At 43.8% G+C, this 26,162-nt stretch overlaps 1 protein-coding gene across 2 annotated transcripts in view; it reads right to left on the reverse strand.

Moving 5' to 3' along the window:
* PAPPA (pappalysin 1) overlaps nucleotides 1-26,162 on the reverse strand; it is a 181,679-nt gene that overhangs the window by 112,959 nt on the left and 42,558 nt on the right. For both annotated transcript variants that reach the window (XM_064677104.1, XM_064677105.1), the window contains exons 3-6: nucleotides 16,038-16,183; nucleotides 11,309-11,602; nucleotides 7,071-7,263; nucleotides 838-959 (exon numbers count right to left, since the gene is read on the reverse strand). In XM_064677104.1, coding sequence (XP_064533174.1) covers nucleotides 838-959; nucleotides 7,071-7,263; nucleotides 11,309-11,602; nucleotides 16,038-16,183 — 755 coding nt within the window. The remainder of the gene's footprint in view (nucleotides 1-837; nucleotides 960-7,070; nucleotides 7,264-11,308; nucleotides 11,603-16,037; nucleotides 16,184-26,162) is intronic.

A 26,162-nucleotide genomic window follows, 5' to 3' on the forward strand; every position in this document is an offset into this window, starting at 1 on the left:
AAAATCCAGGGGTTGGCCTTGGGGCTCTGTGAGCCCACCTTTGTGCTCACAGTGAAATCTGGACCAGGAACGTGCTGCTCCCGAAGGAACAGCTCATGATGGACAGATTGAAATAACACTCTGCTCTTTCCAAACCATGATTTGTGATGACTGACCTCTGCCTGGTATAATCTTAAATATGCTCCACCACATCCAGCTACTTACGGAGCGGAAGGTACACGTGGAGGAGAGTTAATGATGGAGATCTAATGACACTGTACAACCAGCCCTGCAGACCATTCTCCCTCCAACACGCTCGAAGAGAAGCAATAAGAATGACTTGCAAAACACCCTGAACTAGAGAGGGCCTGACATAGTCACCTGCCTTCCTGCTGCAGAGTACTTGCCCAAAGGGCAACCTCCTTTCAGCCTGGCTGCTGCTGCAGCCCTCTGCTAATCACCACAAGCAAAGGCAGCAGAAATCAGGCCCAAATAAACAACAATTCTTCACTTTTGGAGTTGGAGCAGAGGGAGCAAACAGCTCCCCTGAGGAATTCGTCTGACATATGTGAATGGTCAGCATTTCTTGGCACTCTGCTGCCTTGTGAAATTCATGTTCAGCTCCCAGAATTCACTTAATTCATGGGCAAGGGCAGGACCCGGGGGCCAAAACACAGGTATTTCAGCCGTGGCATTACCCCAGGGCACGGTGTTTCTCTGTCCTCTAGTTTTGCTCACGTTACACGCCGGCATAATCAGTCACTCTCCCCCAGATTTTCCCACTGCCTTTGTGGCTCTCCTTTGACTTTGGCCTTCCTTGTCCCCCACCACGTCTTTGCCCCCAGCTCTGTGACTCACCTTCTGCCTCCCGTGGGCTCCAGTGCCCCGAGGGATCGCAGGGCATGGGGGACGAGGCGCTGAAGGCGTATTGCACCAGGACTCTTCCTTCCGCACACAGATCACATGCTGATCCCACTTCTCTAGGAGGCCAGGAAAACAGGAAAACACACCAACTTAGTAACAGCTGAATGAGCTGCTTATTCAACTATATTAAAAGCAATAAGACTTAGAATTCAGGTCCACTTAACCCTCTTTTTCTCAAGGCACTGAAAAGAGTGTTTTCTGATGCTGACCTTCCGCAGATTTAAGCTAAGAGCCCGTGTAGACACCATTTGTGTGCCCTCCATCCAACACAAAATGACAGCAACCTGAGAAATCACATTCACCTATATTTTTTCTTATTTTTTTTTCCCCTCTGCACTGGATCAAACCCTGACAAAAGAAAATACACGCTGCTTAGTGTTTAGAGCAGAGACACTGGCCTCAGGAGATTTCAGATCTATTTCTGCTGCCATCATGGATTTATTTATTGCTTGAACTTGTAGTACCTTTAAGATTGTGAAGGCTTTGGGCATTCTGATGGTTAGAGGAAAGGGTGAAGTCCCAGGTTCTGAAACCATCAGACAGAGCTACTCTATGAAGCACAGCTTTGCTAAGTATGCAAGAACCTGCTTTTGGAGGTGTCTCAAGCCTGAAAAAGGGGTGGGTTATGAACATACAGAATAGAATATGCCCTTAAGTCTTTTTTCTTTTTTTTTTTTTTTTTACAGGGGAAACAGGGATCACAAAATTTGGAAACCTTGTTTGACCCAGAATGTGTGGCTATTCATCCCAGTAAGCTGCTTATTATTCAGAATTCATTGTTCTGCTTTAAGTAACACTTCCTGCTAAAAAGGAAAGTTAAAAATTAATTATCCTAATGATCAAACACACCTAGGAAAGGACAAGTTTTAGGCAAACAATTGTGTGTAACACAGTGAACTCTCTACACGACTCGAGTAAGTATGGATTGAGTCAATTACTGTGATAATTTACATCAACTGTTACAATCAGCTATGCAAATTTTCACCATCATAACCACCACTGCATGATTTGTTTCAGCACTGCTTTGAAGAGGGCACTGTGATCCTCAGGCAGAAGTTATTTTGGATCCTCAGTGAGGACACCAGGACTGTAAATTTACTCTCCCAGCGCTCCCCAACTGTGCCATCGCCTTTCCCTTCGGTGGCAGGGATGGCACACACTCAGCTGGCTCCACAGCTTAGCATCTCCCTTTTGCTGACAGGGATCTATTTGAAAGTCAGCTTTCTGTTGGCTTCATCAGGCAGAAGCAGGGATTGTCAATGATGGGACTTGGAATGAAATCAGTGGTAAAACTCATACCCATTTTAGCGTGGCCACCCCCACAAAGAGACAGTAAATGACTGTCTCAGGCAGAAAGAGATGCACCTGCTGAAAACACCTGAAGAATTGAATGTGACAATAAGGTAGGATAAAGAAGAGGGAGGCAAAAGTGCCCTCCTCTTCCTTGTATCATCTGTAACACTTTCAATGAAATAATTTGGGCGTGTTGTGAGCAACTTCTCTCCATGTCCCATTCACCCACCTGCACTATTGGCATGACACTGCCTCCCTATTTCATTTCCCAGCTATCTATTTAGCAGTGGTTTAAGTGTCTAACTCATATATTATTAAGTGCCTGAATAATATATGCAAAAAAAAAAAAAAAAAGAAACCAGAATAATAGGTACTGAAAAATCAAGATGTAGAAGTATTGTTGTGCAGTTGTTTTTCAGACACATCCACCACTAGTCAGGACAGAAGTCCCTGCAACAATAACTTTTCAGTTTCTCTACAAAGAGACTCCTGCATTAGCACTTGGTCCTGGATGAGGACAGGGCTCTGAAAGCCAAGTTTCCACAATTAGGACTGCTTTTCACTCAAATTAGCAGCTATACAATTTCATCACAGGCTGCCATGGTGGAAAAAAATGGTAGGCTTATGGACAAACATTTCCTTTTACCAGTGAGGACTTGGAGGTAAGAGAAATCACAAGGAGCATCATGTGGGAAAGGCTATGAGCAAACTTTCTCTTTTTACTTTTCCAATTTGGGAGCCAGACTCAACCCTGATGTAACTCCACTGGCTGAAAGGACTTACACAGGGGATGACTCCTGGGTTAAAGTTTTTGGTCTGCAGACTCTTGCACACAAATCCTACAAACAGCCATGAATGTCAAACCTAATTATGGAATCACATTTATTGGCTTATGAAAATCTAAGCCAGATCCTCACAACTTATGCAGCCATGGACAACAAGGAAAAATGAGCATAAATTGGTTCAAAACACTATTAATTAGGAATGATAGCATATCTGCCACCTTATACACCAGGGCACATGACTCCCCAAAGTGCAGGGTAATGGAAAATCTAGACTTCTCTGTTTTCTAATAAGCCAAGTACTGGGGAAATTCCAGCTTATGAAGTTCAGAGCACAGGAGGAATTCATTCCTACAGCATGATATTTCAGTAAAGTGGATTCAGAATCTAAAGAATACTAGTGAAAAACAGACAATTTCCTTCAGGGCCAGCACCAGTTCAGTGGGCAACTCAAAACCACTGTCATTGCTTTGGGTAAAAAGGGCCTGTTTTTAGGCTAAATTGCAGCTGCTTACTTGAAATTCAGAATCAGTGCTCTCCCTTCTAAGGCACTGAAACTTTCCATCAAGGTTTAAGCCAGTGATTATCAAGCCCAGTCATCTCAATCTGGGACACCACACTGACCAAAATATTTGCTTGCTAAGAATGAGATAGCATCAGATTCATGGAAATTAATGCAGTCACCTCAATGAAAACTTGGAAGAGAAGATGCATTCAAAGTTTTCTGCCCAGGCAGAATTTGCTGCAGAGCCCTATTACAATAACTGTTTACATCTGCCTGTGCATATCAAACAGGAGAACAGTCAATGGATGAACACATCTAATGGATGCAGCCAGGAAATGAAGAGGCTTCTCTTTTTCTCACTTGTTTTCACTTGTTTCGTTGGCTCTGTTATTATTTTATTATTACATATTATTATATGTGTATGCAACATTTTTTCATGCTTGTTTGAAAGGGAGGATGGAGAATGGTAAGTATTCCAATCCCACGTGCAATAGCTACAAGAAGAAATGCTGGTTCTTGATATATTTGATTACTAGAGATGTTTGGAAGCTCGACCAGCTACTGAAGTTTAGGGTCAAAGCATGTTGGAAAATTTATGTGCAGGTAAATGACTCTCTTGAGTGAAAGAGCAAACATCAGTTGAACACTCTAAAGAGGTAAGGAGGGTCTGTCAGGAAGAAGATTTTACTGCTGTGCACAGCTCATGCACCTATTCTTGCCAAAATGTGAGAACACAGCATAGCCAACTCCAAATTAAGAGGAATCATGAGTTAACATTGCTCTCTGTCCCTAAATCCACATCATTAATCAACAGAAGACCCTATGAGAAAAGCATCTAATGCACCTGTGGCAGAGCTGCATCTAAGCAGGGGAAAGGCACATGGTCATTACTTCCACACTTCCTTCAACCACAGACCTGTCGGGACCTCACACACAGACACAGCCAGCCCAGTGCTGCATTTTTAAACAGAAGGTTAAATTTTCTCTCCCTGACTTTCATTAAGCAGAGGTCACTGCCTGTGCAGCTCTGGAGAATAAAAGAGACATAAAAAGAATTTGAGTTACGCCTACAGTAGCATTGTAATTTGGATCAGGAGCCAGCTGTTGAAGTGAGACTCCTCCCCTTGCCCACTTAGAGCACTTGGGTCAGTCCTGGAGCATGGAAGCTGGACCAATTTTGGAGAAACCAGAGCAGAGGTGTGCTCCAGGACCACACCTGATGTGCTCCCAGCACTGGTGCCATGGGGCACCAGGAACCCCCCCAGAACCCCTCCAGTGTTGACGTCAGGTCTTCATTAACCACTGTTTTGCACTGGAGATCTACTTATATTGGGCCACAATACTTGCTAATGTAGCCAGAGCCATTCATGCTTTGAAGGCCCTTTTACACTGTCAAAACAGCAAGGAAGGGGCCTCTGTGCATTAGAAACCAGGCCCAAGGCACTCAGCAGCTGAGTATCAGTCTTCTGTTTTTTACATGAATAGTCCCATTGAAGTGAATGAGTTTATTCATTCAAGTGAGGCAAGTAAAATTTGGGCCATGGTGTGCACTTTGTGTAAAAATATCTGCAAAGATTTACAGTATTCCCACACACAGATAAGATTATACTTGGCCAATTTTACCTCCTACTTGTCTTGCACAGTGACCCAATTTCACAAATTGATACAGGCATGTGGCTCTAACCGAGCAGAGCTGGACACAACAGCACTGGAAGTTCAGCACGTGAGCCTTTCCAGGATTAGTCACTACAATAATACTGTCATCCTTGTTTTGATTAACAGATCAAAAATCTGGGCATGTTTGAGACAGGATCATTTATATATTTCAGTGACATTTTTAAATGGTCACGGCAACATTTCTGTTTCCATCAGCAGTGGGAATCTCATTTTAACAAGGAATTGGACTCAAAGTATTTGAGGCTGTCTCTTTAAATCTCTTCAGTAATACTGAGCACACAGATTTGAAAGCCCAAAGGAGTTTTTTTTTCCTGGAAAATCACTCTTTATTTAACATATGATAACTCTGTTATGAAATTTTAGATTTAGCAGGCTATCCACTGTGTGTTATTTAAGAAGCAAGTAACTAGAGGTTATTAAGAACATATTGATTGAGTTATAAGAAATATGTAATAAAGGCATATTTGGTTACATAACAATTAACTTTGCATCAACGTGTTTTTAAGAGGCAGATGGCATTTATTTAACACACAATAAGCATCTTCTGAAATCTAAATTAGATTGGAGAAATTTAATTTGCCTGAAAATGATTACGGGCTAAAAAATTCTGAATTCATTTTCAGAACTTCACAAAAGTCCTTTTCACAGGTCGGGAATAAAAGGATTCAGTTACAAAACTGCAATTAAAGCAAACGCTGTTCAGAGCACGAGACCTCTCTTTATCGATTCCTATTGGGGTTTGATTACCCTCCCCACATCAATCTGCAATAAAGGTGGAAAATCTCATCTGAGCAGGAAATAACAGCTCTCTGCCCTGTGGGATAAAGTGTGAGCTGGGCACTGAAATGGCCAGGGTGTCCTGGCAGTGCTGGAAGGAGTTTCATCCCTGATGGAGGCTTTCAAGGTGCTCTCCCAGGAAAAAGCAGCAGTGCTGAGGCAGCTCTTTGGGTGTTAATACGCTTGTAAATTCGGCCTCCTGTGCTCTGAACTGCTGTGCTCCTGAAGGACACTCCAAGTTTGCTCTCTATAAAACAACAAAGCAGAAGGTGGAGAAGAAAAGCAAACAGGGGAGGTGAGCTAATGGTAATGCGAGAAGGTCAATCATTTAGGAAGTTCTCTGCCAGGACTCCACAGCTCCTGCAGCTCATCCAAGAGCTGTGTAAGAGCATTTAGGTGAACTGCCCAGTTGCTCAGCTCATCCTGGGGCAGAGCTGCTCTGGCTATGGTCTGCAGTGTGCTGTGACTCCTGCCCAGAGCCCTACATTCACCTAATTTTTCATTACTGATATCACATATTGCATGTCTATAAGATACAACCACAGACACACACACACACCCCTACTCTGACCTACAAGATGACGCTCATGATATTCATGGGTTTGGGTCTTTGATTCTGCCTTGCACAATTCCCACCTCAGACCCACAGCTCAGGGAAGGAGGGAGCATTTGTCCCCATCCCCAGCCCAGCCACCTCCTTGCCCTGGGAGACTCCACAGCCCACGAGCTCTGTGTTGTCACAGGAGTAGAAACAAGATCCACTTTGTCCTTGCCAGGGAAACATGCAAGAGGAGGAGAGGGAACACTCAGGCAGAGCTGAAGCCCACAGGTATTTGTGAGCAGCAATAACAGCAGGAATCACAGGGCTGGAATCTTTGATTGAAAATTCCTCCCGTAACACATGGAGAAAGAGATGCCCTTTACATGGCAAATCAATGGCCTTCAACTGAGAGCTACAGGCTGAGAAAGGAAGAGCAGACAACAGATCAATAACCTCTTCAGTATGAACCAATTTAGGAAGGAGCCTTAAGACTGAGCACAGCACATGATCAAGCTGTGATCCCGGAGCGGGGTCCCTATTTCTCCCTTTCCCATCAAATTCAGCACCAGAGTGCAGAGCAGCGAGTGATCACCTTTCAAAGAAGTGGCCGTCGATGGGTGGGAACCACTCCAGGGTGACAGAGGTGGAGGTCCGAGCCACGATCTGGGGGGCAATGGCAACAGGAGCTGGTTTCTTGGTGGGCTGCCAGCTCTGGTAGACGAGGTCCAGGTAGCAGTGCATCCTGGCCACTTGGTTGGGAGTGAAGGAGTCGGTGCAGTCATCGTCTGGAATTAAAACAGAAGCCACATCAGCCACGGGGGAGAGGAGGTGGGAGCAAGAGAATTACGACCTGGTGAACAGCAGCTTCTTGCAAGGGCTGGGATGGGCTCTCACAGCACTCAGAAGTTAATGGCCTGTGAACAAATTAGCAGGGCCATCACTTGTGGAGGCAGGGAAAGGAAACAAAGGTTAAAAAGGAAAAAAAAATAAGTTGACAAACGTTCCCTCTCTCTGACCTGGGATACACCTGAAGCACCCAGAGATGAGACAGAGACACGTGGAGGTGAAGGAACAGAAAGCCTCAGTGCAGCACCTTCTGGCCAGAATCGGGGCTACCAGGGGACCTCTGGGTTTAAAAGCATTTCAAATAATATCCCTGAGAAAGGATGAAAGGGCAAAGGATGGCTGGTGTCAGGATAATGCACTGACTGAGATTCATGCAAACTGTAGGTGACAGGCTTTTTCAGATTTCTTCGATTAAAACACCACAGAACTTTAAAAATACATAATTTTAAAATTTCTTAAACAAATAAAAATGTTCCGAAAGATCAATTTGGAATTACAAACAATCATTACAAACACTGTTAAAAATGTAAATGTTTGGTGCAGTTATAGAACTGAACCTGAGATTAGCTCAGTTGTTTAGACACGGTTGCTAATAATCCCAAGGTTGCGGGTTCAATTCCTGTATGGGCCATTCACTTAAGAGTTGGACTTGAAGATCCTTGTGGGTCCTTTCCAACTCAGAATATTCTGTTATTCTGTAATTCTGTGAACTTTAGTTCTATGAAGACTCTCCCCAATTACCACTATGATTCTAACCCCTTTCAGAACTTTTCACTAACATTTTTTGATATTTCACATTTCTTTTTCATTCAAAATGAAGAAATAACTGCACTGGACGATTTCCCATAAATACCCATTTCTCATTTCATCTTGTTTTCCTCAAACATGATTTGGCAACAAGAACACATCGAGTGCCCTCTGAACAGCATACAGCTTTACAACTACAATGCCCCAGAGAAGTAGGATATTGTTGTTTCTCTATTGTGCAGATCACAGAGGGAATAAATACGTTGTGCAAAGTCACCCAGAAAAGCTACACTGAGGAATTTGTTGTTAGCACTTTAACCATTTCTCTGGTATTCTCCCCATCAGATGCAAAGCTCTTGAAAACACAGATAGTTTCTTCACAAGGAGAATTCCCAGCCCAGCCCAGCCCGGTCCCAGTTGGGACCTGTGCACGCTGCTGTGATACAAACAATGACAGCTCTGCACAGGTCAACTTCTGCCCTTCTCTGGGAAGATGCAGGTCACCAAAAGCTGCTCAGAGACATCAGAGGTTCAGTATTGTAACACCATCACTGGATGCTCTGATGTTCTCAAGTCTGTGTGGTACTCCAGAGGAACAAAAATAACATGAATTTGTTCTAAAGAGAAGTGTGTATTTGTTGGGTAATATAAAATCTCACCACATCTTCCCAGAGATGCCAGGAAAAGGAGACAGCTCCGGTTGGGATCCTGCCCCAAAAGCAGCCCCCACCCGCAGTGAGGACACACCAGTTCACATGTTCTCCTGCATCTCTCCCAGCTCCACTGAGCAGGAACCCTCCTCTGATCAGACAGACACCACCAGACTGATAATATCTCCCAATCCCTGTGGGTATGCAAAAAGCTGCTTTAATATGACACCTCTGGATTTCCTCAATAATTATCGATGGCCTGCCCCCTGAGAGCGCTGTAAAAGCCATAAATATTCTTCACGGAAGCACAGAAGGGGACAAAGGCCCTTAATAGCCATCATAAAGGAACAATAAAATATATATAGGACAAAGCAGTGAAACAATGGCACAGGAGAAGGATGACCTGCATTCTCAATCTGTTTAAACATCAGCACAGGCTGTGTCCTGGGGGCGGGGAAGGGAGGAGAGAAGAGGGAGAAAGGTGTTTCACTCGATATCAAGAAAGGCTCCAGACCCTCAGATAAAGTGATAATTAGAGAACTTATTTGCTGGGATGATTATTCCAACAGAATTCAGAGGCAGAATTCCTAATGATTTCATGACAACTTGTTTAAAAGACCAACTTATCTTTTATTTGGGAACAGCACGGATATTTGGACTTGTAAAAACAATTTACAAGTCCTGTTTCTCACAGTACTTAATCTTCTGGACATCGTAACTTGTTATTCCAGGGAAATAAAAGTTACCCATTAAGTCAGTGCTTTGCTCAGAGCTGAGGGTAACTGGACAGATGGATGTTAGACAGGGGCAGACAGATAAACACAAGATGATCAAGCTGTACATGAGCAGCAAAACAGAAAGGAAAGAAAGGCAGTTCTTAGAGCTGCATGACCTCAACCTACATGTTTCAAAGGTATTTCTACAGCAATCTGATATCCTGATATATTGTACTCCACTGGCAACAACAGAAAAGCAAACAGATTCATGCATGAGCTCTAGAGATATCTATCATGTCGCTTCACTTAATTTTTCAAGGGAAAAAAAAAAAGGTTTCAGCTCAGAACACCAGCACACATGGAGCTCCCAGGAGCAGATAGGTATCTCTGTGGTCTGCCTCCTGCTCAGCTTCTGAGTCAATTGGCAAGTTCTCTTTGGAAGGAGAGAGCTCAGTGTTTGGAACAGCACACCCCACCCCTTGTCACATCCACACAGCACATTGGGTGGATATTGTCATCTGAAGAGGCCCTGACTTATCTGTGTGATGTTCCAGGAGGCTGTACCAGGCAGTCAGGCTCCCTGCCCTACCACAGGCACTGCAGCTGAGGAGCTGACTCAGTGTGTTTTGTCCCTGAAAATACCCTCTAAACAAATAGAAAAATAAAGAGAAAGCTAAGCATCACTTTTAGCTGGTGCCACAAAGGGCATAAAAGCATTTCTGTTATAAATCATTTCAATCCGTGCCCCAGATGACATTAAACACTTTGCTTCTCTACAGTTTTATTACAGAATAAGCACTCCTATGACCTTTTGAGTGGGCAATCTGTGTTTTTGCCTGGAGTATAAAGGTGCCCTTCAGTGTCTGTAAGTACAGACAACATTTAAAATGTTGTTGATGCTGTCAGCTTGCTGTCACAGACCTTCACCACAGCGAGACTGTGACTCAAAATAAAGGGAAATACGAGTCAAGGTATCCCCTGTTCTTTCTGGGAAATAACAGAGGATTCCTCAACTCCCCTTGAACTTCCAGGGGTGCAGCAAGGACCCCACCCCAGCCCCATCTGATGGGTCAGGGTCACAGGAGCTCATGCCCTCCTTGTGTTACACTCTGTTGTGAGGTGTGGCAGGAGCTGGCACGCTGCTGTGCCTGCAGACACCTGCACAGTTATAACCACAACATCAGTTTTTGCTTAAGGGGGTTGTTCTTGTTGGTGGGGTGGCTTTACCACATTTATACAGAGCCCTTTTAATTGCATTCCCAGTACAAACCACAACAGCACACTGGTAGTCCTTGACCAGGCAGAATCCCACTCTTCACACCCTAATGATGAAACTCAGATGTGAGTGATTCTGACTGAACAACAACGACTCCAAAGCAAACCTAAACATGGCATTTCAACAGGCACCTGGAGGCACGAGCAGTGTCACATTAGTTGTCCATCTATCACAGGTTTATCCTACAGCCTTGGTGGTATCAATGTTCATCTGACATTAAATATCTCCTTGGGAGAGGATAAACAATCTCTGAAGTTGGATTTTTCAAGGAAGACCTCATAGATCAGGCATCCAGACCCCAGGGAAACAGGGTGTCAGATTTGCTGTAGAGCCTTTAGATGCTGTTTTCCTAATGCTTATCTCATTTTCTTCCCTCCCCCAAACCTTCTGCCTGGTCTTCACCTGAAATGACATGAAGTTGGGGAAAACTGGGAAAAAAGAAAAGGAGAACAGGAAGCCTGGTCCTAGACCTATGGACACACATGTGAGCATAAAGCCCCACCTGAAATGACTGCAGAAACCAGAGGAAATACTGCAGTTCTTTGTTCTTGTCCAAGCACAGACCCCTCCCAAAGAACCAAGGAACCCCCCGTACCTGCGTAGCTCATGAAGTTACTGAAGGGCGTGTTCAGGAAACTGTGAAAGCCACAGGTGTCATTGCCAGGCCCGGGATCCCCACACAGCTTGTGCTTGGGAGCAGGGTTGGTGTCACTGCAGAGGTCCCCAGTCTCGAAGGAGGGCTCAGTTTCCATGCACGGGTCGCTGCAGGAGAGGATCTCGGAGATCCCCCGGAAGACGTGATAGAGCCCCAGGCTGTGCCCGATTTCATGGATCATCGTGTGAGTGTGGCCAGGGATTCCATAGAAGGAGGGATTCAGCACAATGCCACCTGCAAGGGGGAAAGAGAACAGCTTCTTAGGTTTGCCTTGTCTCCTTTGCAACAGCAAGAGAAAGGGAAAGGAACAATTCCAGGGGCAGATCCACCGGCAGTTCATCGGGTCCTCTGTAGCACAGGCAACCTTTTGCACACAAAGGTTTAATCTCACCCTTAAGCTGGTGCTCTAAGGATGAGGATTCATGGGACAAACCCTAGTGTCCTAAACCGAAAACACAGTGACAATCAGGCCTTTCAACTGAATATTCTCAGTTTGGGTTTTTGTTAACTTCGAGGGAAATCCTGCATGAAATTACTTCCTACCGTGCCTTTTCAAATAATTTCATGTGCTTAAAGAATGCAATTCTGCTCAGATAAGTGTAAGCAATGTATTTGATGCCAGGAGTCAAACAAAACATACCTGGAGCACTCTGTATATTATTCCACAGGGTAAAGATATGAGAGAAGCCTCTAAATGTCTGAAACACCATGGAAATTGCAGAAGCTTTCACCAATATTTGCAAACTAATAGCTGGACAAAGACAACAGAGTGAACCCAGGGCTGGGACAGTTTTTGCAGGGTGTTGTGTAGACAGCTCTGAACTAACTGTCAGAAACACACTCTGCTCAGATACTCAGAAAAGCCTGGTTTGATCTGAGCTGAACAGTCCCCTGATGAATATGCATAAGCCTAATGTGTCAAAAAATATGAAATCCTGAAATGTGATAATTCTGAAAGAACTGCATGGTTGTTAAATATTTGCAAAGAAAAATAACAGTGGTTGTTTTGTTGTATGAATTATGGGATGTGTAACTAAACAAATGGTAAATTAGTGAGGCTCTACAGTATATTGAATTAATCATGTGAATTATAGTTTTAGCTCAGTTAGCTCTACCTTTGGATTTAGGATACATTTAATTTTTTCTTTATTTAGGTTTTTGACCTCAACATTTTCCAAGCCTTTTATTTAAAACTGTTGGTGTGTACATTGCCTACCAAGAGAGGAGGAGACTGCTTTGTAGAAGTAATAGTGGGATATAAATCCTGGGCATGGTACACTACTAATTTAGTGACAATGAAGAGAGAAAAGGTTTTGGCAGGAGGAACTTTATCAGTGACTGTAGTGCAGGAGAGATGAGATCACCCAGCTCTGATGCACCACAGACTCTTCATTCTCATCTGCTCGGAGACTTGGTTGTAATAACCATGAAATTAGAGGAAAATAAGACCATGGAGATCCTAAAAAGTCATCTAAATTCCACTCTCAAACAACACAGGACCAATTAGGTCTATAGGATCCCTCACACACACTGGCCTAACGCCTCTTTACAACCCCTGACTGCCCCAGCAATCAGTGTCAGCACTCAGTATCCTTATGGCTGCAAGGATTTAACTCACATCTAATCAGAACTGATTTTTTGGCAGTTTAAGTTCATGACTTCAAGTCCTGCCTCGCACGGATATGAAGAACAGAAGATTCTCCTCCTCTTTCATCAGCTTTTATGAGATTGTCATCGCCCCCACTTTAGGCTCTTTTCCTTCAATCTGAATAACTGTAATCCCTTCAACCTTCCCTTGTAGCTCAACCCTTTTCCCAGACCTCCCTGACTGGTTCTCCTTTGATTTTCCCAGTTGTTTCATGTTTTCCTCCAAGAAAAGTGTCCAAACACAAACACTACTCCAGATGAAATTTTTATCAGTGCTGAAGTGAGAGGAAGGAGCAATTTGGATGTCCTGAAGGGACACACATGTGTATTTATGTGCAAGAGAGAAAATATTTCCCCTTTGAGCACAAGCACATGGCAGATGTGAGTCCCTTGGGCATGTACAAATAAACAATATATAGTATTAAAACAAAACAAAACAAAACAGAAAATTTAAATATGTACAAAAAAGAGTGAATAAAACCTATCATGCTGCAACATCATGTCTATTATGCCACATGTAGTGTCTGCACATCCTTTTCACAGCACTGAACTTCTCCTCCCACTAGTTCTCCATATTCCCAATTAAACCTACCCACAATATTCCCATGTTCCTCGGATCCCTCTCTCTCCCTTTATATAATACATACTCTAATTCTCTACCCAGGTGGAACCATTTACACCCAGAGAGCACCCTGGCAAATTTTGTGGGGGTCTCTATCCCAAAGATAATTCCAGAGTTAGTTTCCCAGTGGCAGGAGTATTGGTGAAATTCCAGCAGGATGTGCCTTTAATAAAGGCTGGGGAAATTGTTCTGGCACTGGAGAACCCTGAGGCAGCTGGAGAGGGAGATTTTATTTTTGCCTTTGTTGAAAATTTATATTTTTCACAGCTGTCAAGAATCTAAATCAATTGCAGTTTTACAGAAAAGATAAACTCCCTCACCCAGACAATCTCTATCCCAGCCTTTAGATCTGCACCACAGGACATATTTCATATTTTTTATTAAGTACATATTGGATTTATAGAAGAGAGTAAAAAAGATTAAAGATGAATTCTTACAAGCCAAGCACAGGTCTGGGAGGGCTATTACGACAGGAAATTATGAGAATTTTTTTTTTTTTTACTTTTTTTTGGTTTGTTTGTTTGTTTTTGGTTGTTTGTTTTTTTTCCCATGGCAAGACAACTTTAATGTGTTGTCTAATTTTTTTGTCTAATTTTTTTTCTCGTGAGTTTTTTTTTTTTTTTGGTCAATGAACTCTGTCAATACACTGTAGGAGCTGAATTTAAATTGTTTTGCTGGGGCATGATGTTGACAATTAGCTTAACGAAGTGACAGAAGAACTCATCAGGGCTTTGGGCGAGCCCCAGCCCTCTTGCAGGAGGTTCTTCTTGGCGCTCTGGAGCTCTTCCCTTGTTCTCTCCTCCCTCCCATGGCAACACCAAGGGAAGCTGTGAAAATACTCATTTAGGGAAGGAGCAGCTCTATTGCAGCCATATTCCACTTTGGGCTAATGTTTCCCACCAGCAACCCACACTGTTGCACAACCAGAAGCAGAGTTACTGTGGGGCTCAGTGCTGGAGCAGGGGGTTGTGGTGTTCCCAAATGACAGAAATCACATCACTGTGGGTGCTGGGCAAGGCTGGGGTTAGGATTTATCTTTGGTTTTGCCAGAGTCATCACTGGTGGGCATTTACAGAACCTTCTGGTTTGGGTGCTGGCAGTAGGAGCCCATGGAGATGGGGCTGTAGGCAAGGCAGAGTGGAAGTGGCTTCATTTCCAGCTGAGCTCAGCAGGAGACTGGATGTGTGTCCTTGCCAGGCCTTGGGAAGGGAAGTTTGCTCACACTTCTTCCAGAGCAGCTGCAGAGCTGGATGTTGTAATAAAACATTGACTAACTGAAGGAAGGCAGCCAGTTCCAACTGCTTGGTCTGACCATGGAGCCTCTCTCTGCTATAAAGACTATAAAGACATGTTAGCATCCAGTTTTTGGGGTATTTCTGAGCATGGGAAAGCCTCCCTGACTGATGGCTGCAGCTCAACTCTCATTGTACACTTTAGGATAATAAACACTGTATTTCACTCTCCTCATTTAGGTGTATATTCATCATATCTTCTTTTACTTAGCTCAACATGGGGTTGGGCAGTATAAAAACTGGCTGAAACAGCCTTTCACAAAGAATTAAATTGGCTGAAACTGGACTTCTCTTCCAGTCTAGGAAGGTTTGGAAAAGCTGGAGAAATATCTGGAAAACCCCTGAGAATCCCTGCTCACAGGAGATGACCAGATCAGGTTTGCAGCCCCAGGGGGGCTTGTGCAGTTAAGAGAAGCACACAGAGACTCAGTCAGTGCCTTGGGAACCTTTTGAGGCTCATCTGACATTTTGCAAGGAGCACGGGTCCAGTGGCACTGCAGGTGGCAGTGAGTCATTGGGGAGCTTTGTCTGGATCCCTGGGTTCCAGCAGCCACACTCAGCAACCTGGTTATGAAACACTCAGGGCAGTCTGCAGGGTAGTGAACTCCTTCCAGTTCCACTCAAATGAACATCAGAAATACAGTCTCTCAGCAGTTTGCTCTTTTGCACATTGGTGGAGGAAAAATAGCAGCAGATTTTAACGACAGTTTGTGAGGAAAGTTAATTGAATACTTAGTAATGAGCTAAAGATCAGAATGTGACAGGCTGAGGTTAAAGATTCACCTCTGTCTGGCATCCCCACACCTATCCCCCAATCCTCTTTGCAAACTGCTCCCATGGAGTGAATGCCCTGTAAAGTAGCTTCACTTAAAAGGTGAAATACTTTCAGCTTGACATCATCTACAAATACCATAATATGCTTTGGGTTTATAACCTAATATTTTCCTGGTTGTGAGCCAGTATCTGGGAATCGTGAAATACTTTTTTTCCCCTGACTATATATTAGAGGAATGATAAGAAATCAGAACAGAGCTTAACACATATTTGTCTTTCCTTCTTAGTGCCTCAAAAGAATGCTTTACGAAGAAGAAACATCTTTATCACTCACCTAGATGCATCAAGGCTTCTTTGTCCCAGGGCCAAGTTGCCACTCCAGCCAGCTCCTCCTCAGAGGAATTGGCAAAGAAGATGTTGAGGTGTGTGGATCCATCCAGTTTGAGTATGTTCTTTAGTTCATTGACATCTAAGTATGCCCTGTAGAAAAAGAAAAGCACTTTTTTTCCTAAAGGTGACACAAAAGCAACAAAATATTGAAGAAGTGCTGCAATCCAGGCAAAGATCTTATAATATCCTGCGTATCAATCACGTGAAATGTTTTAATAACCCCCTTCCAAACTTTGATTATTTTGCATTCATATAGTGAATCTCATCTAACACTTCAGGCCATTGATTAACTAAGGCCACAAAACCCAAGGTAAATACATAAAGCTGTCCACATTCTCAAGATAAGTCTAGGAATCTATTTATTATGAATGTAATTAACCAAGTATTATGGTCACTAAATCTTTTTACACCAGCAGTTACCTTGCACATTTCCTCTAAGCTGTTTGTTATTGTTACCTCTAATTTTCCTTCACAATAACAAGTTTCCAATCCCCAGGCTGACACAAAAACTAACTGCTTTAGCACCAGTGGCAGTTAATTGTGCCACGATGGACATAGTCTAACCCTGACATCCCAGGGATGGCTGGGAATTGCTATTTTCAGCCAGCACAGTTGTGCCAAGAGCTTTCCTGGCCAGAGGAATGGGACTGTACCATGACATAAAGGTCCCCCCAAGGTGAGTAGCATTTTTTCTTCGCTTTTGGGATGCCTGGAGGTTACAGAGCAATCTGCTTGCAGGCAAACAAAGCAAATCTCTTAATCTTGATGCCTGTTGGAAGCACTTTTTTCACTTCTTTAAAGGAGTAGACTTTGTCAATACTGGAATACAGGAGCTACTTGCTGATGCACAGGCCATGGTGTGACACTGCTTTCAGCAGCAGCACGATGGCCCAACTCACAGCAAAGCTGGAGAAAGCAAAATGTCAGAGTAAACCCAATGGTTCTGTGTTTCTAGCTCACACTGCCTTTTGATATGAAGTGCTGTGATAACAGAAAAGCTAAAAGAGGGTTACCTTGTTCTATGTTCAGGTGGAAACAACAGAAAGAATTCACGCTGAGCCAAACACAGATGACCAGCTCGTAAGGAAAGGACACCACGATGGCATTGAGCAGGTTGGTTCCTGCTTCCCCAAGTCCTCCTTTCTGTCTGTGTGTGGTGTGTATAGGGCTCACATAGCTCTCACAAGCCACACACACTCACAAGCACCAAGCAGGGTTCCCTGCATACTTTGCAAGGCTTTTGTTCCCAGAAGGGTGAAGAAAAAATAGGGGAGTTGGCTCAGCACCAAGATCTTTCTGTCCTTCCCTGGAGGACTCCCCAATGGAAAACACATTCATATTTCCACAATAGCTTCCCTTGCCACTTGCTGAAGTCATTGCCTCCAAAATAGATCATGGCTGGGTGTCCCCAGGCCCTCGCTGACTCATGGAGGAAGACGTGCTCTTTGGGGACACCAGTGGAAGGGGATGTTTCCATTCCATACAATGTTTATCTTACAAGCCAATGCGGGTGACATTCTGAAGGACAGGTCAGCACTGTGACCCTTTACACATTTCTCATCTCTTCAGTGTTCCCAACACATCTATGGAAAACACACAGACCTTCCCCACAGCTCCTCAAGCGTGTCCTGCATGGATCTGCACAATGCCCTGAAACTCTGCACCATCTACTTCCAGGATCTTCTAGGTGCCTTTGAAAACATCTTCTCCAAACATGGGCTCATACTTAGACACATCCACGAGCAATAGTTTGAAATTATGTGGCAGAGCATCTCCAAAAGTCAGAGTGCTGGGGGAATCCATGGCAGGGGGTGCATGCATGGGAAGGCGACAGTGTGTACACCTGCACCCGTGGCAGCATCGGTGAAAGACAGGGACCAAAAGCGTAAGAGGGGATGTGGGAGTGATGTGGGAAGAGAGAGAAGTGCAGAAACAGAAGCACTGAGTGTGTCTGAGTAGAACAACGTTTGTGTGTTTGTATCTCAGTGGGAAGGAAAGTCCTGCTGCCCGTGCTGAGACGGCAGCTGTTGACTCTGGATGCAGATGCTTTATGTGTATGCACAAATCCCTGTAGGAGTAACTATAACCCAACTCCCCTCCTGAGATTACCATTTTTATCCTCACTCATTCAAATAATCTAAACTAATATTTCTTTACTCTCAGCTGTCTCTTTGCTTATCATTTACACAATCCAATCCCCATTTATCTCAGTGCACAGCCACAGTGACTCTCCCGCTTGCATACAGCCCGTGTGCTTCAACACCTAGGACTGTTTTGTACATGGATTATTACAGCAGAAAACATCCAGAGCAGACAGCATTTAACTCATTAGCCACTGATGTCAATGCTTCACTGAGACTGGACTCAAGCCTTATGTAAATCCACTGTACTAAGTCCTGGACTTGGGTTTATAGCATTTCTCTGGCCACTACTTCTTAGTCAGTCAGGGGAAGGCTGTGAGTGAGCAGAATGTATTCAAGGGGTGGAAGAACAGAATGCTAAGAGGATTTTTAGCAAAGGATCTGCACGGGAGTAGGTGTAAATAGATCATGTTTGGAAGGAAGCAAATGCAAACCCCTTCGTAAAAGCAGTCAGCAACCCCTAACACGTAAACATGCTCAAGCCCTTAGCTCAGGCAAATCCCTTGTAAGTGTGTGAACATGTGCCTGCATGCACAGGAACTGAGGTGTGAGTGTGTAAGTGAGGACTTGGATTGTGCACACGCACGAGGCAGCCAAGAGCACGTAAGGAACCAGCGTGCGTGTGTGTAAGATAAAAACACGAGCTGGAATTCCATCCTCTCCTTCCTCCCCATGTTTCTAATAACCTCCCATCCCTATCCATCATCGCCACATTCCTACACTCAAGGAGGTATAAATTAACTACTTTTGCAGTTCATGTCCAACTCTGTAGCCGCAGGCAGCAGACCCAACAGTTACCAGGTCAAAATAGTTTTCAGTTATTGCTTTGGACTGGGCTGACTCCCCCCTGCTGCCTCGGCTGCTTTGTTATCAGCCCAGACTATCTGACCCAACGCAATCTGTGAGCGCTGCTTACACTTCTCAAGGTTATGTGGGTCCCCTGATAGAGGACATAATGTCTGTCACATGGGCTCGTGCCAAAGGGAGCCAAGGAGCCCAGCCTTTCCAGCACTGCCAAACTCGCATTTCAAAGACATGAGTGCAGTCTTGGAAAGGGATCAAAGCCCTTCCAACTGTCATTAGAATATTTCCTTTATGCATCTCCCCGTGAGTGCCAGCAACATATTTCATAAAATTCATTGGCTCGAGATGGTACCTCCAATATAAACCTGAATGGGGGAACTGTCAGGGCAAGTCTATGTGGAAAACAAAACAAAACCCAAAGCACAACAAAACACGTGTAATTCCTGTAATGGAAAAAACATACGATGCTGTGAGCGTGCCTTGCTCCAGAAAGCCTAATGAGCCTATTAGTGCATCATAAAAGGTCTCCTTTGCTGGAATCTGTTTTAGACATAGAAATTCTATGGGCTGTTTAAGGCCATTTGGGACACCAAATCATATCAGGGAATGTGCACATTCCCACACAGATCTTTTCATCGACTTATTTGTAGCTTTGGTTTGCTTTTTTTCCTCCACTGCAGTGTAAATAGCCCTCTGAAACTGTTCTGTGCAGCAGCTCACTCTTATCCAGCAAGCCCCAGCCCTCAATCAGTGATTGTGTCCCACACAGTGCTCCAGTTTCAGTCTAATGGAGTCCTTAGCTCATCCAGCAGCATCTCTCCGTGGCCCTACCCACCCCATCAGTCACACCAGCCATTATCCTTGTGCCTGGCTCATCTGTCAAACCCATTTCCTGTCCATCTGGGATGTGACTGGTCCCCAGGCAATGAGGTGAAGCCCGTGGCCACCAGCTCCACCTGCCCATGGGGGCCACTGTGAGGAGCTCCCTTTGCTGCACCTCAGCTCCAAAGCCAAACCCGGCCACCAGACTCTGCTCTGAGCTACAAACACATTTGGCAACGGCTTTTAAACTCAGTTCTAATCATAATAAATCTGGCCTTGGTGAATAGAGTCGAGCAGTTTTGTTACTGAGTTGAAAACTCTTCCCCCTTCTTTTCTTTGAGGTCAGAGAGTGGCTTCCCATCTTTCCCTGATGTGACTGGGGTGCAACCTCCTGCATTAGTGGTTGTTTTTGCAAGGAACACAGAGCCTTCCAGCCCCTATTGTTAGGAAACAGTTTTCTACTGTTTCTACTGTTGCTCTGAGTTATTCTCTATTTGATTTTGTTTCGTTTTTTTTCTTTCAAAGACAAGTATCCCTTTACAGCAAGAAAACAAACAGAGTACTTAAGGGATTATTTGCAAGACCCCACCTAAATACAGAATAGGAACTTTGCTATCTGCTCATTATGCTGTATGATCTCCAACTGCCTGATGAGTCTGTTAGGAATAGAAGGTACTACATTTCATCCTTAAAAAACCCCAAACAACAACAACCACCAAACCCAAGAGCATCTCCTGAATTGGGAAGTCAGCCTCAAAATGTCTCCATTTTCAATGTTGACACACAGTGTCCTACCCTTTACCTAGTGTCTTAAGCATATGGCAGGACAGAGTAAATCTGCTGGAATCATAGGGATTCAGTGCATCACTCTTCTTCCCAAGAGTCCTTGTTTCTGCTCTCACAAGAGCTGTCTGACCAGCCTAAACCACGGTGCAATCTAGCAGACAAGCAGAAAGCTTTGTGGGACAGCCTTGAAACACTTTGCCAGCAACCTGTGACAAATCCAGGTGTGATTCCCAACATGGTGTGGCTGCTGGTTTAGATGTTCTTCCCTTTGCCCCTCCAGCTCTCATCCTGGACCCCAGGATTGACACTAATTCCTTAGAGAGGCAAAGAGCACAGCAGTCAGTGTGTGGACAGGCACCCACCAAGTGTCTGTCCTGGTTGTCCCAGCAACACAGAGGGCCCAAGATTTTAGGGTGCAGCGTCCACACAGAGATTTTCAGTGTCTGCAGTGAACAGCAAGAATGGCTCTGAGATAAATTATGTTTTTCCTGAAGATAATGGCAAGAGCCACGACTGCAGCAGCACTGAAAGCTGACCTTGAAATGGGGCCATTTGGCAGATGTGCACAAGTGTAATTTAGCTTTTCCCCCTGTGACTTCTCAGTCTTGGGTGGTTAGACATGGAACTCTCCTCTTGGAGATGCAGTGTTGGTGCCAGTGTATAATCTGCCTTTTGCCTTCTGTCACAGAGTCACAGAAAAACAAGTCTGGAAAGGATGTGCAGAGACCACCCCTGCCAGCCCTGCACCCCAGGGCTGAGCTATCTCTCTATGTCACACCAAGCCTATTTTTATGTAGCTCACCCTTAAGACCACACATAACAAGGACTCTGCCACTGCCCCACCAACCTGCTGCCCATGTTTCAATTCCTTTATGGTCAGGAAGCTTTTTTTCTCAAGGTCTACACATATATAGATGTGTGTGACTGTGCCATTCCCCACAGACAGGGAGATTAGATTCCCTTCTGCTCTACCAAACCTGTTGCTTATTTGAAAGCTTATTATATATCCTGTAAAACATCTAATTTTTAGGCTAAGCCCACCTTATTTCCCCAGCCTGTCCCACTGCTTTTATTTTTTTAATTATTTTTTATTTTATTTCTTAAGACCTCAGGAGGGGACACAGCCCTCAAGCTGAGAGCTTATCAGTGCCATGTAACTGCCACATTTGTCCTGTCTGTCACCTCCAACCTCACATAAAGACACAGCAGAGATTTCAGACTTCCAAACATTTCAAATACCTTATTTTTTTTATTTTTTTTTAATCCTAAAGTGTTACAGGTCTATTAAAAACCTGTATAAAATGGGAAAAAAAAAAAAAGACAACCTATGAGCCCTCTTTAGCAAAGGACCTGCAATAAAATTTTTGTCTGACCTGATGTTAAAGATCTGCTTTTGCAGGCAAATTCAATTTTGCTTCTCATTTCAGACAGATTACCATAAATCATGTGCAGCAGGAAGTGTGCCTCATCTACATTTAGTTTAGTGTTAATTTAAGACACTGCTGTAAGTGTAGTAAAAGTCATGATAATTTATTGATAAAGGTATAAATCTTTCAGTGATTGGGACAGAGCCTGAAACGAAGTGGAGCCAGAACATTACAAGTGAAAGGCTTCAGGTCCCAGTTTAGATCCAGATCCTGCCTGTGTTCACACTGAAATCCAAGTGTGGAACTGTAATTCCAACTGCATCCAAACCAGGCAGTCACTGGGTCATGTCCACAAGCATAAATTGCAGGCACTGTCAGCACATGCAGGCTTGGCAGCTTTGAAAGAGTTTTGGTTTATCCACTGTAGCAAAATGTCCTCTCCAGCCCCCAAACCTGATCTCCCATTACAAGAAAGGAGAAAGGTTTTGGCAAAAAAACCAAATAATAACTATAAGGATCCAAGAAAAGCCACTTAAGATAATTGTTCAAATATAAATTCAGCTCCCTGGGTAGGTTTGGTAGCCTGTGCTGAACTCTGTGACACTGCTAATGCACCAGGTGAGCTGGTTAAAGATGAACAAGGGGGTTTTTCCATCAGTGACAGGATCTACAGTCAAGACTGACTCTAAGCAACACACATGACAAAATAAAAGGCCACATGGCTACAAAATTCTGGGTGTTCATTGATCCCAGGCTGCCCTTTTCCAAACTGAATTAATTCTACCATTAGGACAGTGATTCAGGCTTTACTCACCCTATTAAATAATATTTAAAAAAAATATAGAAAGAAATTAAGAGTTTTACCCTGCAAAATATGGGAAACCTTTGGGTCTGGGCTTGCTTTATCCTGCAACAGAAACTGAGAGCACATCCTTGCTCAAAAGCAGGGAAATTTTACAACTATTCAGGTATCAATTTCATTCCATTCGCTTTGAAACACTGGATTAAACACATTTCTACTGTAACATTTTGCTCTATAAATCTCTAAGACTGAAAGGAAAAAAAATAATAAACCACCCCATACACAAAGGAAATTATTTGCTACTAAGTTCTAAAAATCAGTATTGTCATCTATAGAACCCTAATGGCACAACCCTACTCAGCCCTATCTGACCTTGACATAAAACACTTCCAATAAATGATACAGTTTTATTCCATGCAATCACTTAACTTATGGATGTTGTGGATGCAAAAGCTACTCAACAGGCTCAACCACAGCAACACATTGGGATATATTTGATGCCTGGACTGCTCCAAACTTAGAGCTGGGTCCTCTCCTGGTTTGGTTCCTGTGAGCCTGAACTTTGAGCCAACCTCTGCTCTCACTGGGCTGCACACAAATATCAGCACTGCCTGTGATGTATTTGCTCCAGTGTAAATCTAGAGTTAGTCAGAGCAAAATTTGATTCTCAAAGTGCAGTTTCAGGTTCAAATCCAAAATCTCAAAGGAAACCTCAGCTGAAACGACCAATTTTTGCCCAATTTCTGGCCAACTTGCTTTTCTAAGGAGGGAGGCGGGTTTCCTCAGATCTCCACACGGATTCTCTCAAAGGTTTGGAAATCCTTGCCAAATCCTTCACAAACCTGGGCTCGGATTCAGAAATACAGTGAAAACAGATTTTTTTTTTGGATTTTTTTTTTCTCCCCCCGGCACTTTTGCTGCTGGTTCTGGCCAGGATAAAAAAGAGCAGAGGCTCGGGGAAAAAAAAAAAAGATGATGCAAAAATTTTCAAATGTCAAACATGTTCTGTCTGAGCTCTGGGCAAAAAGTTGAGGTGGCTGTTCACGTACACAACTTTATTTGTTTCCTCTCTTTATCCATCCAGCCTTTACTGCTCACTTCTCATACTCCACTTTATATAACCTTTTTGTAGGTTTAGAGACAGTTGCAGTGCTACAGACCATAAATATCTGATCCCTGAACCTTCTGCCTTTGCAGGGTCCATGTCCAAGAGTGAAGCAACATTTGAGTTCACTCGCGCAGCAAGAACTGAAAAGTCCCATTTCTTTGCATGACCATAAAAAATTATTAAGCTACACAGAACTACATAATATACTACAGAAAATAACCAACTGCACAGAACTAGGCAAAGATATGCTGGCTGGCCAGCTCTCTGGAATTAAAAAGAAAACAAAGGGAAAGCCTTGGCAAAGAGAATTGTGATCTTACTGTACAATTAACTTCTGAGACAGTGAGTAGGATTAAAGGACGGAACATTTCAAGATGCATCTCTTTAAAATAGCAAAGCACTATGAAGTGTACATGCACAGTTCACAGACCTTTGAAATCAGCAACACTGGCAGGTTTATTTGTTTTGATTGTCTCTTTTTCTTTCTTTTACTACTTCGGGATTTTTTCCCTCTCCTTTTCAAGACTGGAGCCAAATGACCCATGAGAAATGTACTGTAATTTGCCTCTTATCTATCCCTCATCTCCATCTGATATTCCCTCTGCCCTGGTTACCCTGATGTTTTTCCAGACTCTACAGGCTGAAGCACTGTAACAAGGAGAAAAGTCAAATGATAAAGAAAGAAGTGGTGTAAGGATATTTGCAGGAGCCCGTTCTGTTTAAAGAGATTTCCTTTGCCACTTTATGAAAACCTTTTTTGGCTGCAACAAACCTCATTCATGTAAATGGGAGAGTTTAAACCCATATAGGAAGGTGTATATATAATATATACATTTTAGGCTATTTTAACCATTGGTTATACTGCTTGGCACTTGCAGAGTGCTTCCCCTCTGGGCCTCAAAATGCTTCCTAAACATGAAGAGAGACATTCCACTCTGGTCAAAGCCCTGACACCAGCCCCTGAACTGCTCCAAACCCCATCCACCCACTGAAGTGAGACTGAATCAGGACAAGACCCCTTGTGCTGGGCCTCCCCTCTAGAAATTTTACCATGACTGAAGAAGTCATGGAATAGGCCAACAGAACATTTTTCCTTGTCTTCTGAATGGGAAAACTGAGATCAAGAGATGCAATAATTTGTTCAAAGTAACACAGTCATTCAGAGTGACAGCGAGGATCAGCCACTCGCCCTCTCGAGTTTTCTGATAATAGGGATCATCCTTCTATTAAATAAGTGGTGTCTTGTGTTGCTGATCCTTGAAGTTTTCTGCTGGTGGCCACTAATCATATTTTACAAGCCTTCTCTGATCTTTTATAGTCTCTGACTTGTATTTTACAATCTCCAAAGAAGTCCTGAAGGCTGGTTGCTCCACAGATGGAACATCAGAATTCCCTGTTATAAACTGGTCCTTCCTGAATCCCTCAACTTCACCTTTTCTGATGACAGTGTAGCACATTAACTTCATAAACAGATAGTCTTGTGGAAACAGGACTCTGCTTTCAAGGAGGGAGCACCCACCATTTCTAATAAGATTTGGTGTTTACACACCGTCTCTCACCCCAAAGCTTCCAAGAACAACCAACAGATACAGGCAGAGCAACACTGCACAACAGGTCAAGTAAAGGACAGTTTGGTTACAGTCACCAGAACAAACCTGATTTTTTTTTCAAGTCAAGCACCAGAGACCAGGAACTCAGCCTGTCATCACTCCCTTGAATCAGGGCAAGAGTTAGGAAGAGCCTCTGTTAGCCACAGAATCACAGAATGTGCTGACCCACAAGGATCATCGAGTCCAGTGACTGGTGTGACTGGAAGTTAGAGACCAAGGGGCAATTTGTGACTTTTTCTTTAATTTTCTTAATTTATGGGCTAACTCAGGGCATCTCTCTACATTAAAGATGTCTGAAAATTTCCACCACCAATACTCAACTCCAGCCTGTCTTTCTCATCTCCATCCTGGGTCAGGCTGGAGGTCACATTTGCAGCCTGCCCAAACACGTGCCCTGCTGGTGGGACCTGTGGGAGTCATGGTTGGAGTAACCTTGGTTTGGCACTTCTGGAGCACTTTGTGTCCCCTCTTTAGAGTCCATGAAAAGCATGGGCTTACCCTGTGGAGTGGACACTGCTCTGCCCTGGGCTCCAGCTCCCTGTGCCATCTGCCCGTGCAGAAGCAACCTCAGGGAGATGGGATGGGTCAGGACTCTGCCTGGGTGGGCTCTGATGGGTCACCTATCATGG

Source organism: Pseudopipra pipra, chromosome 20 (assembly GCF_036250125.1).
Source record: "Pseudopipra pipra isolate bDixPip1 chromosome 20, bDixPip1.hap1, whole genome shotgun sequence".
In the NCBI taxonomy this organism is placed as follows: Eukaryota; Metazoa; Chordata; class Aves; order Passeriformes; family Pipridae; genus Pseudopipra; species Pseudopipra pipra.